General features: G+C 33.2%; 2 protein-coding genes and 1 pseudogene across 2 annotated transcripts; 1 reads left to right on the top strand and 2 right to left on the bottom strand.

Moving 5' to 3' along the window:
* The first annotated feature begins 2,868 nt into the window (after positions 1-2,868).
* On the top strand, positions 2,869-5,082 carry LOC122582639 (annotated as a pseudogene).
* A 1,010-nt stretch (positions 5,083-6,092) lies between these two features.
* On the bottom strand, positions 6,093-7,699 carry LOC122582941 (UDP-glycosyltransferase 73E1-like). The gene has a single exon (XM_043755372.1). It carries the CDS (start codon positions 7,648-7,650, stop codon positions 6,160-6,162), a length of 1,491 nt encoding a protein of 496 aa, XP_043611307.1. The 5' UTR covers positions 7,651-7,699; the 3' UTR covers positions 6,093-6,159.
* Positions 7,700-9,088: 1,389 nt separating this feature from the next.
* LOC122583877 (UDP-glycosyltransferase 73E1-like) lies at positions 9,089-10,590 on the bottom strand. Its single transcript, XM_043756250.1, has one exon. It carries the CDS (start codon positions 10,588-10,590, stop codon positions 9,094-9,096), a length of 1,497 nt encoding a protein of 498 aa, XP_043612185.1. The 3' UTR covers positions 9,089-9,093.
* Positions 10,591-16,701: the final 6,111 nt, after the last annotated feature.

Raw genomic sequence — 16,701 nt, 5'->3', positions numbered from 1 at the left:
TCAAACATAAAATCTTAACATTTTTGTTGCGTATATGTTTTAAAACATTCATGTAATAAAAGTAAATTAGAATTACCTCCCTCATAACTTGTCCTTGATGGGATTAAAAGAAATCAATAGTACTTTGTTCCCTGATCTATACTCGTATAACATAAACACTTGTTTTTATTATCTTCTAACTAGTTTTTTTTCTACATGAACTCAACTGTGGATTTTAATTGTTACTGTCACATCCAAGGTATTGGGCCAAAAGACATATATCAGGTGGGGTAAACCTTGGGCTGGTGAAATGAAAAGTAAGACCATGATTAATGTAGGAGATGGGCATGGGCTTGACACTAAAATATATTTTCAAATTTCAATTAATCGATATGTTTTAGTTTATTGGTAGATAGCACAGAGTAAAAGGGTAAAAGAAAGCGTAATTACCATTATTTACACTTTAAAGTGTTTTTACTTTTATATACATTGTTACCAAATATTGATAAAGTTCCCTAAGCCCACAATCCAAAATTTCTAAACTCCCAATCTTACTAACAATTCATACACACATGGATTTGGGGTTGGGTTTTGAGCGGATAGTGTGAAACCTAAATCCGAACTTGAACCCGATAAGAAATTTGCTACTCGAACCGACCCGATATCTATGGGGTACTTTATCAAGAACTCCATCAGAAATAAAATTATGCCCAAAATCCGAAACCCGACATGATAAAAATAGCTATTTTTCAAGAATAATTATCAAAACTTGTATAACTTGATAAGGGATATTACTTGCTATTGATGCTTTGAAAAATAGATGTGCAAGTTGTGAAATATAGATACAAAACTAGTTGATATTAGTGTGAAACATTGTATTTATAGAGGTAGAATTTAAATTCAAAACTAATCACTTTTAAGTATATAGATATAGTTAGGAGTGAACAAAAACCGAACCAAAAATCAAAAAAACCATGAAAATCGAAAAATCCGAACCGAAAAAACCAAAAACCATTGGTTTTGGTTTTCTAAAATCCAAAAATTATGGTTTGGTTTTGGTTTCTAATGAAAAACTGAACCGAACCAAAAATATATATTGTTTACATTATTTTATATATATACCATTTTATTATTAATTTTTGGTAAATATGTTAATATATTTGCATTTTTAGATATATATAAAATATCATTTACTATGTTTTCAGTGAAAATACACAATAAGATTGATTCGCTTTAATAATTATATAATTAAAAAATGCGTAAAAGATATAAATAAACTTTTCAAACTCAATTTGACCCAAACCGCAAGTGGTTAAAAATCGACTAAAACCGAAAAACTGAATTGAAATAGACCAAAACCGAAAAACAGAAACCGAAAAAACCGAAACCCAACGGTTTTAGTTTTCAAAAACCGAATTATAACGGTTCGGTTTTCAGTTTTAATCAAAATCCGACTCAAACCGAACCGTACTCACCCCAATATAGTTACTGATATTGTATCGGGTTGACATGCCCCACTCCGAACGGTTCGAGTATCGCATCCGGTCGGTTTTTTTTTTTCATCCGGCACCGACGATTCTGTTTTCCCTACAAACTCTATCAAGTATCACCACAAACAAGTCACGTGACAGTCTGTCTATTTCCATGCCACATATTTGTTTCCAATTCACAAGCACATAGACAATTTCTCAATCCCCTTCTTCACTACAGTATACAACATTAAGTCAAAGGTCAATATTATAAACCCTAGCTCTTTTTTTTTTTTTTTTTTTTTTAAAGCTATTTAAAAATATGAAGCATTTTATTTATTATTAGGGCAGAATTATTTGAATTGTGGAATGATAAAAGTTCGATTGAAAATTTGCTATGAAGTTTGTTAGTAGGAGTTAGGGTATAAGTAGTAATGTAATACTATATAATTTGTGAATGGTTGTTGAATTATGTAATTTTTTACTTGTCTAATTGTAGTTTGTAACTTCTTTTAACATGGTTTAATGAAAGAAACAATGTTTTTTAGCTATTTTTTTCTTGCTTACATTTTGTTTTGTTGCTGTTATTTGATGCTGAATTGCTGTTTTTTGTTACTAATTTTGCTGTTTTTGTTTTTTTGTTGCTGGTTTTATGTTGTTATTGTTGTTTATTATTGCAGAATTGTAGTTGTTTTGCTGTACAAGTATGGGTTTTTTATGCTGTTAGTAGTGCAGAATTCCGGTTACGTTTTTGCTGCAGGCGTCTAAGGTAAGTAATCATGCCCCCCACCTTAGAAATTTTTGGATCCGCCACTGCTGCCTATAATTTCTTCCCTCTATGTATAGATGGGGGTGGGTTATGACCAATTTGGCGATTTGTACACATCTTAGGTATACACATAATCATGGCATTCACTTCTACTATTTTGTTGATATATTGATATATCGAGTTTAAGCAGCCATCGAGCAAAGTGGTTGACTATTGATTAAGAGATAGAGTAATAGATATATAGAGTTTAAGCAGCCATTGAACAAATTAGTTGACTATTCATCAAGTACTCGTAATATATAGATTATAGAGTAATATAGTTTCATATTCGCTTTAAACATTTTGTTGATTGATATATAGAGTTTAAGCAGCCATTCAGCAAAATGGTTGACTATTGATTAATATATAGAGTAAGTAATTGATAATATTGATTAACGATTAATTAGTGTATAAAGTAATCGAAAATAGAGTTTAAGCAGCCATCAATCAAAATGGTTGACATTTCAATTACTTTGTCAATTAATATATTGGGTAATACTCTCCCGTCTCATTTTAGTTCGTACTTTGACTTTTTGACTCTTTTTCTTTCAACTTTGACCGTAAATATTTTTGTTTGTGTTAAATATATGAATGGATTATGTTTCACATGTATTTCTCATTGATATAACTCTCATCAACTATTAAATAACACAAACAAAATTATTAACGGTCAAAGTTAAAAGAGTAAGACTCTAACAGTCAAAATAGGATGTTTAAAATGGGACAAAGGTAGAAGTTTTTTTTCCTAAAGGTATATTGAGTATTAGTTACTCTATAAGATATCCTAATGGTGACGTACTTTATTTTTCATTAGTTTTGTCATATTAATTTCCCCTCATCACTTCTAAAAGTGATTTTCAACTGACACACTTCTACTAACAATACCTTATCACTTTCCCATCACAAAATCTCTTGTTATATAACTACCTTATTTAATTACCAATTTGATTTGTTATAGCTTAGATTTTATAATTTATCGAAACATTATCTTTTATACTACTACACCTATGAAGCTGGGACAAACCACTATAATTATTATTTAGAGGCGTCCAAAATTTATTTGATCCCGCTACATTGTGCGGGCAATATTCTAGCTAGTATATATACATACGTATCGTCACCATAGTTTCACAACACCACCAACATATTAACATATCTTTTGATAAACCAATGGCTTCACTTCCCCCAGACCTTCATTTTGTCTTGTTTCCTCTAATGACCCAAGGCCATATGATACCCATAGTCGATATAGCACGACTACTAGCCCAACGTGGTTGTACGGTTACAATAATCACGACTCCTGTTAATGCCAATCGTTTCAAACCGGTCATTTCCCGTGCAATAGATGAAGATAAGCTCAAGATTCAACTTCTTGAGTTCACATTCCCGTCTGTAGAAGTTGGTTTACCTGAAGGATGTGAAAACTTTGACATGATTCAATCAGCACCACTTTTTATGAAAGTGTTTGAAGCTGCAGGAATGCTAGAGGAACCTGCAGAAAAGATGCTCAAGGGGCTATATCTAGCTCCAAGCTGCATCATTTCTGATTATCTTTTTCCTTGGACAGGAAATTTAGCTCGAAAACTTAAGATTCCAAGGTTTGTTTTCCATGGACCGGGGTGTTTCACGTACCTATGCATACATACTGCGATGTATACTAATGTACTAGATGAAATTGTTTCTGATTCGGAGTATTTTGCGCTCCCTGGCATCCTGACCGCATTGAACTAACCAAAATGCAAGCTTTGAGTTGGGCGACAGATGTCTCGAATGAAACGGCTGGTTTCTTTGAAACTGTACGAAAAGCGGAGGAAGCTGCTAATGGGATTGTGGTTAATAGTTTTAAGGAGTTGGAGCCTTAATATGCTGACGAGTTTGCTAAGGTGACAAACAAAAATGTATGGTGTATTGGCCCGGTTGCGCTATGCAACACAAATCTACTAGATAAAGCAGAGAGAGGATCCAAGGCTCCAGTTGACCAACAAGATAGCATAAAATGGTTGAACTCGAGGGAACCAAGTTCTGTAATATTTGTTTGTTTAGGAAGTCTTGATCGTGCTTCCACCGTACAAAACATTGAGGCGAGTTTGGGATTAGAGTCATCAAAAGTATCCTTTTTATGGTACATAAGGCATACCACGGAGGAACTAGAGAAATGGTTCTTAGAAGAAGGGTATGAAGAAAGGGTGAAAGATAGAGGGCTTATAGTCTGTGGATGGGCACCACAAGTTTTAATTTTGTCACACCAAGCCATTAGTGGTTTCATAACACATTGTGGATGGAACTCGGTTCTAGAAGGGGTAACTGTTGGACTTCCTATGGTTACATGGCCACATTTTGCAGATCAGTTTATAAATGAAATATTTATAGTAGACATTTTGAAAATTGGAGTCAAGATTGGTGTGGAGGTTCCTGTTCTTGTTGGGGGGCAAGACAAGCTGGGATCTTTTGTGACGAAAGAAAATGTCAAGATTGCAGTGGAATGTATAATGAGCAAAGAAGAGGAAGGAGAAGCAAGAAGGAAGAGAGCTACAGAGCTTGTGGAAATGGCAAAAAGAGGGATGGAGGAAGGAGGCTCGTCTCACCTCAATTTGACATCATGATTCAAGACACTATCGGATTATTAGGCAAAGATTATAAACCTGCTCAAGATAACATTGTGCTAGAATTGTAACTTCTTTCTATTTTTGAGTAACATATATAGTTATCCGCTATATATCTGTGTCAGTTTATATGTATTTTAAAATAAAAGAAGTATGACTTTGTCTTTTTGGTTAGAGGCATACTATGTATAACTGTCTACATCTTATATACTCATATTTTTGACGTGTTTGATAGTGATTGAGTGTTGTTGATAAAGAAAAGAAGTGTTTAAGCATAGCAAGTTAGCATTCATTACATTTTTGGTACCTTACATATGTTTTAAAACATTCATGTGAAAATAAGATGCCATGTTACATGTTACAAGAGTGGTGGACTGAATTGGCTGGGAGATTTTTGGACGTGAGTAGTGTGGTGTCCAGGAAAAGTTGAAATGGTTCAAAAGACGGTGAAAAACGCTGTTGTGAGTGACAGGTGTTGAATGGGCCACGGCCCAGCGGGTCTGAACAGGTCGGTTAATCTAAGTGCTCTAACAGGTCAAGTTTTGAGTCAATCAAGCAGAAGGAATTTTAAGCTTTTAGCTACTGGGTGTTGGAAGAAGTCAAAGCTGAAATAATGGGAGTATACCCATGTTGCAAGTCAACGTTCTTCAGTCATGATTAAATTAATATTCACATTCGCCTGATTCACCTCTGAAAAAGCATGCTACTTAACAACCTTTGTTCTGTATTGTACGGTGAGAATGCTGTTAACAATGGGATATCAGGGTGTTAATGCGAAGAAGAGATCAATTTTTTGATCGGAGATTGCAAAACCACCATCATGAACGACCCATTTGATCTTAAACTAGCGTGGTTAACATATTTGACTTAATTGTTTAAGCGGTTACAGTTTTAAACGGGTCATGTCTGGATTAGCTTGTCCAAACTACATACGGCTGAGTTGCTCAACCCGATTATGTTATCTGGTGTGGTTTGGGTTGACAATTTTAAAGTGTCACCCAACCCAACCCGTTTGTCTGTTCTATAAACTTACCAAATTGCATATTTAAACAAAAAAGAAGCCAAAACAGACTCTGTTTGAATTTGAAACATCTGGCTAGAGTATTTTGCTATGACTTTCAATTAAAGAGGTAGGCAACATACTGTATATCTAACAATTACTAGCTATCTAGCTGGTTACTAATAAACGAGCTGTTTATGTTAAAAAGCTCTTCATTTTCACAGTAAATAATGTCAAAAAAAACTTACCGAGTATTATTTATAAGTTTGTAGCCAAGATTTACTCAGTAACAAACGACGACTACACAATATCTTGAATCAGTTTAGTGTTTTTGGCTAATTCTTGAGCAATAAAGTCCATCATTAACTTCATGTTGACGTGAGAAGAACCGCCTTCCTCCATTGCTTTCTTTGCCATTATGCTGAACTCCTTTGCTCTCTTTCTTCTTCCTTCCCCTTCCTCTCCATTGTTCATTAAACTTTCCACAGCTGTAAGAACATCTTCCTTCTTCACCAGATCGTTACACTTATCTCTCTCTGTGAACAAAACAGGAACCTCCATCCCGATTTTCACTCCAATTTTCAAAATGTCTGTGATGAATCTTTCATTTAGAAATTGGTCTGCAAACTGTGGCCATGTAATCATTGGTATTCCAGCTGAAACCCCTTCTAGAATCGAGTTCCATCCGCAATGTGTTACAAAACCCCCTATCGATTGATGTGACAAAATCAAGATTTGTGGTGCCCAACCACGTACCAGTAGGCCCCTACCTTTTATCCTTTCTTCATATCCGTCTTCTAAGAGCCAGCCCTCGAATTCATCACTTGTCTGTCTAATGAACCAAATAAATGGTATGTTGGATAACTCTAATCCCAGCCCAAGCTCAATAGTTTGTTCTGTGGTAGCATATGATAGACTTCCCAAACAAACGTAGACTACTGATACTGGTTCTTGTGTATCCAGCCATTTCAGACAATCATGCCCATTGATTGCAGCCTGGTTTCCTCTCTCAGCTATATCTTGGAAACTTGTGTTACATAGGGAAACTGGGCCAATGCACCATACCCTTTTATCTTTTGCCATAGCAAACATTTTGACGTACTTGGTCTCCAACTCATCAAAGCTATTAACCACAATACCACTTGAGGCTTTCTCGGCTTCTAGTATTTGTTCAAAAATCTTTGTTGATTCTTCCGATTCTCCTTTCCCCCACGTTGCAGCTTGGGGTTTGGTAATTTCAATCCGATCAGGAAGTCCGGGTATTACAAAGTACTCTGAGTTGGAATTGATTTCGTTTAATATATTAGTATGTGTGACAATGTGTACGCATAGAAACGTAAAGCATCCTGGTCCATAGAAAACAAGCCTTGGAATATTTAACCTCTTTGCCATATTGGCTGTCCAAGGAAAACCACCATCTGAGATAATGCAACTCGGGGGTGGACATAAATTCAGTAGCACATTTTCTACTGGTTTTTCTAGCATACTCATTGCTGCGTACATATTGAACGCTTGGGCTGCCGTTGGAAGCAAGTCAAAATTCTCGCATCCTTCTGGCAAACCAACTTCAGTTAATGGGAGTCGGAGTTCAAGAACTTGGATCTTGAGCTTAGCTTCAATTGCACGATCAATGGTTGGTTTAAAACGGTTTGCGTTAACTGGAGTTGTGATTATAGTGACAGTTGCACCTTGTTGGGATAGTATTCGGGCCATGTCCACCATGGGAATTAGATGACCTTGTGCCATCAATGGAAGCAAAACAAAATGAAGGTCAGTAGGAGAGCAAGCCATTAGATCAGTTTTCAGAAGTTGGTTATAATGGTTCTCTGTAAGTATACCAAAGAGCTTTGCACTTCTACAAATACCAAAAAACACATCACTATATAAGTGCTTAGCATGTATCTTTTCTCTTTGTCATCTTCGAAAAGTAGTAGTCGTTAAATAACAAAAAATGATATATAATAAGATTTTATGATCACTATGGTAACATCAAGCTCATATTGGCCAGCCTAATAAAATAGATGTTATAGAAGCCATGCTCACAACATATTATGTTTGGCAGCATCTACCACAACTTGGCTGGTATGTCTTAAATAAGGAGCTACACAATATTGTATATTAGTGTATTGTATACTGGGATAATAAATAGATATCACCAAACTTGCATAGTTGCTATGTTCCTTTTATCATCTTATGTTCGGCTGCAGCATCTACCACATTTGTTTTTCTTGTACTAACAAGATGATAGTTTTCTAGTTAAGTTACAGCCCAAGTGAAAAACAAAATCATTCCCAAGAGTGACATACGTCACTTCAAATCAATTTTGTCACTTAACACTACTTTGTCACTTTACTTTTTATTAATTTAGCACAATAAAATCTGAGGTAGCATAAGTTGTTATTTTCATGACCTTGCTACCGAGTACATGCAGACTGAATGTGACTTTGCCAACCAAATATTTAATTTCGGGAATGGTCTTTGTTGATGCCGACCCATGAACTATTTCAGCTTGTGCCACTTGTTGCATTTCAGATACAAAGTAACTGTGTCATATTACAACCTAGCAGGACTGCATATGGCGAGTTCTAATTAACAATAATACAATATATATATATATATATATATACACTGACTTACACAAATACACACTCAGGGGATTTATGGAATTTAATTGGTTGTCAATTCTTGTTCTAATGCTTCAACTCATGTTTTTTTTTTTACTTCTTGAGTCGTTTTTTCAAAGGTTTGACTTCAAATGTTTTTATCTGTGTTCTATAATACTTGATACTAAATATATAAATCATTTGGCTTTTGAATATACTTTCATTGATATAACTTTTATAAATTATTATATAACACGAACAAAAATATTTAAAGTCAAAGTTGGAAAAGATAGACTAACAAAAGTCAAACAAGACTTTTAAATTGGGACTGAGGTACTTTATGATTACGGGGGGAACCCCCTTTTTAAAGTTGTACCCAAGCAAGGTTTTATATTGTGACTCTTTTTGAAGTGTCATAATGCCTAGAAGATCTGACAATAGCAACACTAACCAGGAAAGTGTCGGTATCTATTAAAAAAGTTTGGTAACGCGATTTTATGTTACTATATAGAAGTACAACTTTTGAATAGAAGACTTAAAAACATAATCAATAACACTAGCTTGCATACTAGACCGAGACAAAGGATGAGTATGTCTTGGCGTAAAACTAATACTATCAGCGAACAAGTACTTATATTGGGTAGACATCTTGGATTGAGTTGGTATTTTTGGCCACTTCTTCTGTGACACCTTTGATCATCAGTGTCATGTTGAGGAAAGAGGAACCCCCTTCCTCCATTGATCTCTTCGCCTTTATGCTTAATGCCTTGGCTCTATTTCTTCTTGCTTCTCCTTCCTCATCGTTATTCATTAAAATTTTCACAGCTTTCTTGACATTTTGTCTCTTTATTGTAACTTCTGACTTATCTTGCAATACATACATCACCGGGACTTCTGCGCCAATTCTCACTCCAATCTTCAACACGTCTATGATGAATCTTTCATTTAGAAACTGTTCTGCGAAATGAGGCCATGTAACCATTGTGACCCCTGCACAAATCGCTTCAAGAGTCGAGTTCCATCCACAGTGTGTTACAAAACCCCCAATAGCTTGATGTGACAGTATCAAGATTTGTGGTGCCCAACCACGGACCATTAGGCCTTTATCTTTTATCCGTTCTTCATATCCTTCCTCTAAAAGCCATCTCTCAAGTTCGTCACTTGTCTCTCGAACGAACCATATGAAAGGGGTGTTTGATAACTCCAATCCTAGCCCAAGCTCAATGGCTTGTTCTGTGGAGGCATACCATAGACTTCCCAAGCAAACATAGACTACAGACGCTGGTTCCCTTGAATCCAGCCATTTTAAACAATCATTCTTGTTAACCACAACCTTATTTCCTCTCTCGGCTATATCTTGAAAGCTTTTGTTGCATAGTGAAACAGGGCCAATACACCAAACCCTTTTATCTTTTGCCTTTGCAAATTCTTCAACATACTTGGGTTCCAACTCCTCAAAGCTATTAACCACAATCCCACTTGAAGCTTTCTCGGCTATTTGCATTCTTTCAAACATATCTGTAGTTTCTTCCGAGTCCCCCTTTCCCCAAGTTGATGCCTGTGGTTTGGTAACTTCTATCTCGTCAGGCAAGCCAGGTATTACAAAGTATTTTGAGTCGGAGTCAATTTGATCTAGTATGTTCGTATTTGTCATTATATGTATACAAAGAAACGCAAAGCAGCCCGGTCCATAAAAAACCAACCTCGGAATATTGAATCTCATTGCTAAATCACTAGTCCAGGGAAAATGACCATCGGAGATGATGCAACTCGGAGGGGTAGATAAAGCTCGGAGCATCTTTTCAGCTGGCTCTTCTAACAGAAGCATTACTGAGTACATTTTTAGTACGTCAGCAGGTGATGGAAGCAAGTCAAAGTTCTCATAACCGTCAGGCAAACCTACTTCTGCTAAAGGGAGTTGGAGTTCAAGAATTCGGATGTTGAGCTTAGCTTCAATTGCACGACCAATGACTGATTTAAAGCGGTTTGCATTAACAGGACTCGTGATTATTGTAACCATAGCACCACGTTGGGCCAGTATCCGGGCAAGGTCCACCATCGGTATCAGATGACCTTGAGCCATCAATGGGAACAAAACAAAGTGAAGGTCTATGGGAGGGTCATCCATTGGAGTGTTGGTTTTGGTGGTTGTGTAGTATACTATTAAAGGGCTATTCATTTCTACGTACATATATATATACTATGGGATATATGTATATAGGATAAACACATCGTTGTATAACTGCGAACAATGTGTCAGTGCTCTTTGTAATCTTCGAAATCAAAGTGAGTCTCATTATAAAAATTTGATACTAAGTAATTAGTATTGTAGTATTCTGTCTAAACAAAACAAAAATGCTGGATTGTTTTAAAAGGCATGATCAAGCTATATTAGTACAACTCTATCAAGCATATTTTATTCCACATATACAACTTATGAAGTATGTTTTGTTATGGATGGCTTAGTAAATTGATCACTTTGGTTGTTATAAAAAAGTAGATCACGTTCGAAATAAAAATAAAAAATTAATGGTATCACTTTGGTGGATTAATTAGTTTATAAATTACTGGGCCATTCGGCAGCATCATATCATGTTTGCATAGTTGATTACTTGCTACAACAAGATATATGAACTTTTTATGCCTAATTTTACAAAATAAATAAATAAATATATTTTATATAACGTTTGTTTCGTTTACAACAAGGAAAAAAGATCCGGCTATCTCAAGGTATCACTTTTTAATTTTTAAAAGTAATTGTTGGATCATATATATCGATTACATCAATATTACTTTTAAGATAAATTTATATAGAGGTTCAGTCAGTGAGTTCACGGATCTTAGATAAGATAGACAAGGTCAATTTTGTTCATTAATTTGGCGTTTGATCAGATTAATGGGTTCATACCAATTAGTGTAGTGACATTTTCATAAATAAGTAGAAATTTACAAACTGAACGCGTTTTTGGTTCACAGAATGTTTTTGGAAAAAACGAAATCTGTCAAATGAATTGAAATCTGAAGGAATGTAATTTGACTGAATGTTTTTGATTTTTTTAGATTCAAATGAGGGGCGGAATGAAATTCATTCCCCCATCCTCAGGGAATGAAGATATTCCATCAAATGAGAAAATGTTTACATTCCAACGTAATGTGATTCCTCCATCATTAATCAACCAAACACGCTAAAGAATGAAATTCATTTTCAATTCCATCAGATTCCATCAAATTTCGTGAAACAAACATGACATTTAGACAATTTATATATATTGAAGATATATCAGTCAATTTTAATGGAAAAAAAATAGATGAAAGTTGATGAAATCTTCAAATGATGATTTTCTTTATTGCACCCAGTGAAAAAATGAGTGAAAAATTGGAATTCATATTCTGATATTCATACTTCAGATTACTTAATGGCCTTGAATCGAGAATCTTGCATGAAAATTGTCAAGAAATAAATAATTAGTTTACTTGATAACTAACATTGTAACAAAATAAAAAACATGCATAATTTGTTATATAAATAAAGCAAGATTGTAAACATCTATATTTTTTTTAAAAATATTACTTGGTAATTTGGCATCAATAAACATTAATTTATGACATCATATTTTAATTTTCTCTATTCCTACATTAAATATCTTCACTTTTAAATATTTTAGTTTGTTATATGCAAATAGGTTACATGCTTTCTTTTAAGTTTAATATATATTTTTATATTATTAGATTACATGATATTTATAAACGTATTTCTTGATATGCCCATGTAATACGTGGGTTACTAAGCTAGTGTATATAAACAACATTATCTTTAATTACCTTTATATGAAAGATGTTGCTTCAAGAAAAAACTTTAATCATTGTATAAAAGGATCAAACTTTTCACTTTTATATATTTATCACCTTTATTAATAAGGATAAACTAATATATATATATATATATATATATTTTATTTTAAAAAGAGAGTAAAACTAGATTGATTTTATGTTATGTTCTTGAGTTTTTTTTAAGAGATGAAAAGAAAGGAATTCAAATGATCTTGAAACAATTTGTGTTCTTGAGTTTTTGTTAAAGGTGTAAGAGAAGTGAAATGATAGGAAATGGAGTGATAATTTAGTTGATTTTGTTCCTTAAATCTTCCTCTCACTTTTAGAATGATTTGAAAGGATTGATTATTTTCTAATCTCATCTCATATTTTTTTTTTTAATAGTAACTCAAGAACATAGCATTAGAGAAAGTTCAAACCAAGAATGGGTTGATTAAACTGACGTGGCATGCTATGTAAGTATCCACCTTTACAGATTCTTTTTAGAATAAAAAAACAACCTTTTCCTCCGTCCAATATTTTAGTTGACTTTTTGTACGACAAAAACTCCAACAACCATGACTCAAAGATTTTCCAACGAATTTGTATTTTTGCTAGCTGAAGTAATTTGGGTCCCACACCTCACCCACTCTATGAATCTAATGGAATTAAGCTATTTTTTCCCAATTTGAATCAAAACACTTAAATAAAAATCAAAAATCAATATTTAGTTCTCTCCAACATCATTCATTTCTTATCTTCACTTTATCTTTCACATACTTTCATTTATCTCTTTCTTTCTTCTTATTTTTTTTCAAACTTTTGGATTTATCAAGACATGAATTAGTGAAATTTACTACTCATAGTATTTTGTTGGATAATAATAATCATCATAAAAAATTCAAAGTTTTCTTTCATTTCTAGTGTTCATCTCTTCCATATTGCTTCAAATTTAGATCTTTGTTTCAAAGAACTTTTGGTAAGTGTTTTTACTCTCTAAATACTTGATTTATGCTATTGTATGTCTTGGATACTAGATATTTTGATGTATTGGCCAAAATTTTTAAAATTTAGGGTTAGGTTTAAACGATTCAAATTAAAACAAAGGTTTTATCCTTGACACGTATATGGTTGTAAATTAAGCATAATTTTACTTGTTTTATATTGTAAAACCAAAATTGATGTTTAACTGGTGTTTATTTGGACAAATTTAATTCCATGTTTTTTCATATAAAATTTTCCATAAACCTTACCAATTAACATTCCAGTATTTTTTTTTCTCTTTACAAATTTTCCATAAACCTTACCAATTAACGTTCGAGTATTTTTTTTTCTTTTTACAAACTAGTAATCAATAAAGACTTAAACAAAACCTTAAAAGGAAAACTAACCAATATTTGAGTATTGTTATTATTATTAAAGACTAGTCATCAAAAGACTGTAAAAAAAATTTCTAAACACTATCAGTTGATTAAAGTAATATTTATATGATTTTATATATTGCAATAATGTATGTGATAATTTATTTTAAATTTTTCATAAATATAGTCGTATAGTTAATGGCAAGAGGTATATTAAAGACAAATATGAGATAATGTAATCTCAATTTTCCATAGATATGGTTAATTTTTATAAAATAAAATATCTAAAAAAGTAGTTAATAATTAACAATAATAACATTAAATCTCACTTAAACAAAAAACAAAAAATTATCATTTTATTAGCTTAATCTTGGAGTTGCTCACGAGTCCAACTTGCGACAGGGATTGGGCTTGGTAAGGCGGGGGGCACAATAGAATCACTCAATCTTCTATAAATATGTAATAATTTTATTAGTGATAAATACTTAAACACATTTATAAATATAAAATAAGAAGTGTTTGGTAAAACAAAATATTCTAATTGGGTAGCCATTCTTGCTAGGTTCATCAGAATTTTCGATGATGTAAAATTACTCTTGTATCTCCTGGGAAAGTTCATCTTGTTTGAATACAATTTTTCGTAGTTCATTCACAACTTGATCGGATGACATGTTTAGAGTGGGTGGCGCTTGTATGTTGATAAAGTAAAAGTGTTAAAAACCTAAAAAGTGTGAAGATCATCATAAGTCATTTTCAATCAACTGGGTTTTTCACTTTTACTTTATCAATATTTTACCGCTACTACGTGCACTCACCTACTTTAAACTTGTCAATCTGATCAAGTTGTGACTGAACTATAGCAACTCAGATTCAAACAAGATAAATTTTTCAGAAGATACATGAAATTAATCTTACATCATCAAAAATTTTGATGAATGTGGCAATAATGGCTACCAACTAGAGTATTTTGTTACTAAAAAAATCTTATTTTGTATTTATATATGTGGCTTATCAAACTAATAAATTTTTATATAATTATAAGAGATTGGTTGACTCTGACTCCCTCGTGCCTCCCATCCTATCAAGCCCAACTATTGTCGCAAGTTGGATTCGTGAGCAACTGAAAGAGTAAAGCTAATAAAATGATTTAAAAAAAAAAATTGGTTTGTTTTGTTTTTCTTTAAACTAAAATATCATTGATTTAATGTTACTATTGTTAATTATTAACTATTTTATTAAGATATTGTAAATTTTTTATTTAATAAAACATTAACCATATCTATGGAAAATTGAGATTACATCATCTCATATTTGTTTTTTTATAACTCATGCTTTGACTATGTCTATGAAAAATTGAGAATACATTATCGTAAAATATAAAATCATAAATATTACTTTAATTAACGGGTAGTGTTTTAAATTTTTTTTATTGTGTTTCGATGACTAGTTTTTAATTAAAAAAAATTAAAATAAAAACTCAAATATTAGTTGGTTAGTTTTCTTTTTAAGGTTTTTTTAAGTCTATTTTGATTACTAGTTATGTAAGTAAAAAAAACATTCACCTCTCACATTTGTAAGGTGGATTAATAAGGATTTTTCGAGAGTCCTGTATTTCATCTTAGACATGCGTGTAATTTAGGAATAAGATTAGATTAATATGTCGTTCTAACAAAATTTACTCAAATGTTTGTTGGTAAAGGGACTAGGAGTGGTAAGCATAAGTTTATCAACCCTCTCAAAATTAACCAATACAATTCATCCATCTCATTTAAACTTTTCAAACCTCCCAACCAATCCTCTAAACATAATTCATTAGCATTCATTAAAATCTTCCAACCCTCTCAAATTTTTTTATTTTTCAAACTTTTTATTTCTTAATTAAAAGAAATCAGAAAAAAAAACATTTGGGTTTAAGAAAAAAAAACGTAGCTATTGTTTTTATCAATCAAATGCTACGACAGAAATAAATCAACCAGAATCACATGTTGCTGCCACTTTGACTAAATCAAAATCAACCATTTTCATCAATTTGGAGATGGCCGTATCCAACAAATGAAAATGCGATTAAACGAAACTACTAATGAAACATAACAAACTAACCATCGAACCAAGTAAAAAGTAGTTAAACGATTAAACGATATCGTCCATTACATAAAAACCAAATAAAAAGTAGTTAAACGTCCATTCCAACAAATGAAAGATAATAAATTAACCATCAAAAGGCCAATTGTACGTTTTGGCAATGAGACGTTTTTTGTTGAGCACCCATTCCAATACGATCGGATCTTTTTCATCATCATGCGGCTTCTTGAAGAACTTGTAGTCATCCTGCTCACTCTTTTCCTTTTGTTGTTGATATTGGAGGTCCAAAATAGCTTTTGTCTTCTCGGTGATTTCCGCCATCATTTTCTTCTTCTCATCCGCATACAATTGAACAGAGTCAACAATTGTAGTCGCACTTGACGCCCCACTAACCGGTTTCTTGCCTTTTCTTTGACGAGTGGGGGTGTTGTCTTCATTCAAATCCGGAATGATTGTAACCGGATCATTGGAACTCGATGCATAGTTGCCCCCATCGAATGACTTTCTTCTCTTGTCGGATGAAGTGGATGAATTGGTGCCGACATGTTCTTGAGTAGCATGTTTAGTAGCATGAGTAGTCTTTTGTGGCTTCCATTTAGCTTCATCCTTGACAACTTTCCAAGCCAATTGGTAAGGAAAAACTTTGCCTACTTTAGTGTCATAATTGGGCCAAGGCGCTTTCCAACACGTCAAGATCGTTACAACCACTTTCCCACATACGAAGCTACAAAGAAACAACAAATTGACAGTGGTCCAATTCACTCAAAGTGTATCAAATTCAATCAAATTATACTAACTGTGGGCCGATGGGAAAAGTGGTCCAATTCAATCAAATTGACAGTGGTCCAATTCACTCAAAGTGTATCAAATTCAATCAAATTATTCAATCAAAGTGTATCCAATTCCCACATACGAAGCTACTGCTTGTATCAAATTCACACACAATGAAACTCAATCACATTCACACTGCCGATTCAATCACATTC

This window comes from Erigeron canadensis, chromosome 9 (assembly GCF_010389155.1).
Source record: "Erigeron canadensis isolate Cc75 chromosome 9, C_canadensis_v1, whole genome shotgun sequence".
NCBI classification, from domain to species: domain Eukaryota; kingdom Viridiplantae; phylum Streptophyta; class Magnoliopsida; order Asterales; family Asteraceae; genus Erigeron; species Erigeron canadensis.
The sequence above is the reverse complement of the archived record's forward strand: the minus strand, read 5'-3'. Positions and strand labels throughout refer to the sequence as shown.

Coding starts and splice junctions, on each gene's coding strand:
- LOC122582941 (XM_043755372.1), bottom strand. CDS start 7,650: ATGGCTTGCTCTCCTACTGACCTTCATTTTGTTTTGCTTCCATTGATG.
- LOC122583877 (XM_043756250.1), bottom strand. CDS start 10,590: ATGGATGACCCTCCCATAGACCTTCACTTTGTTTTGTTCCCATTGATG.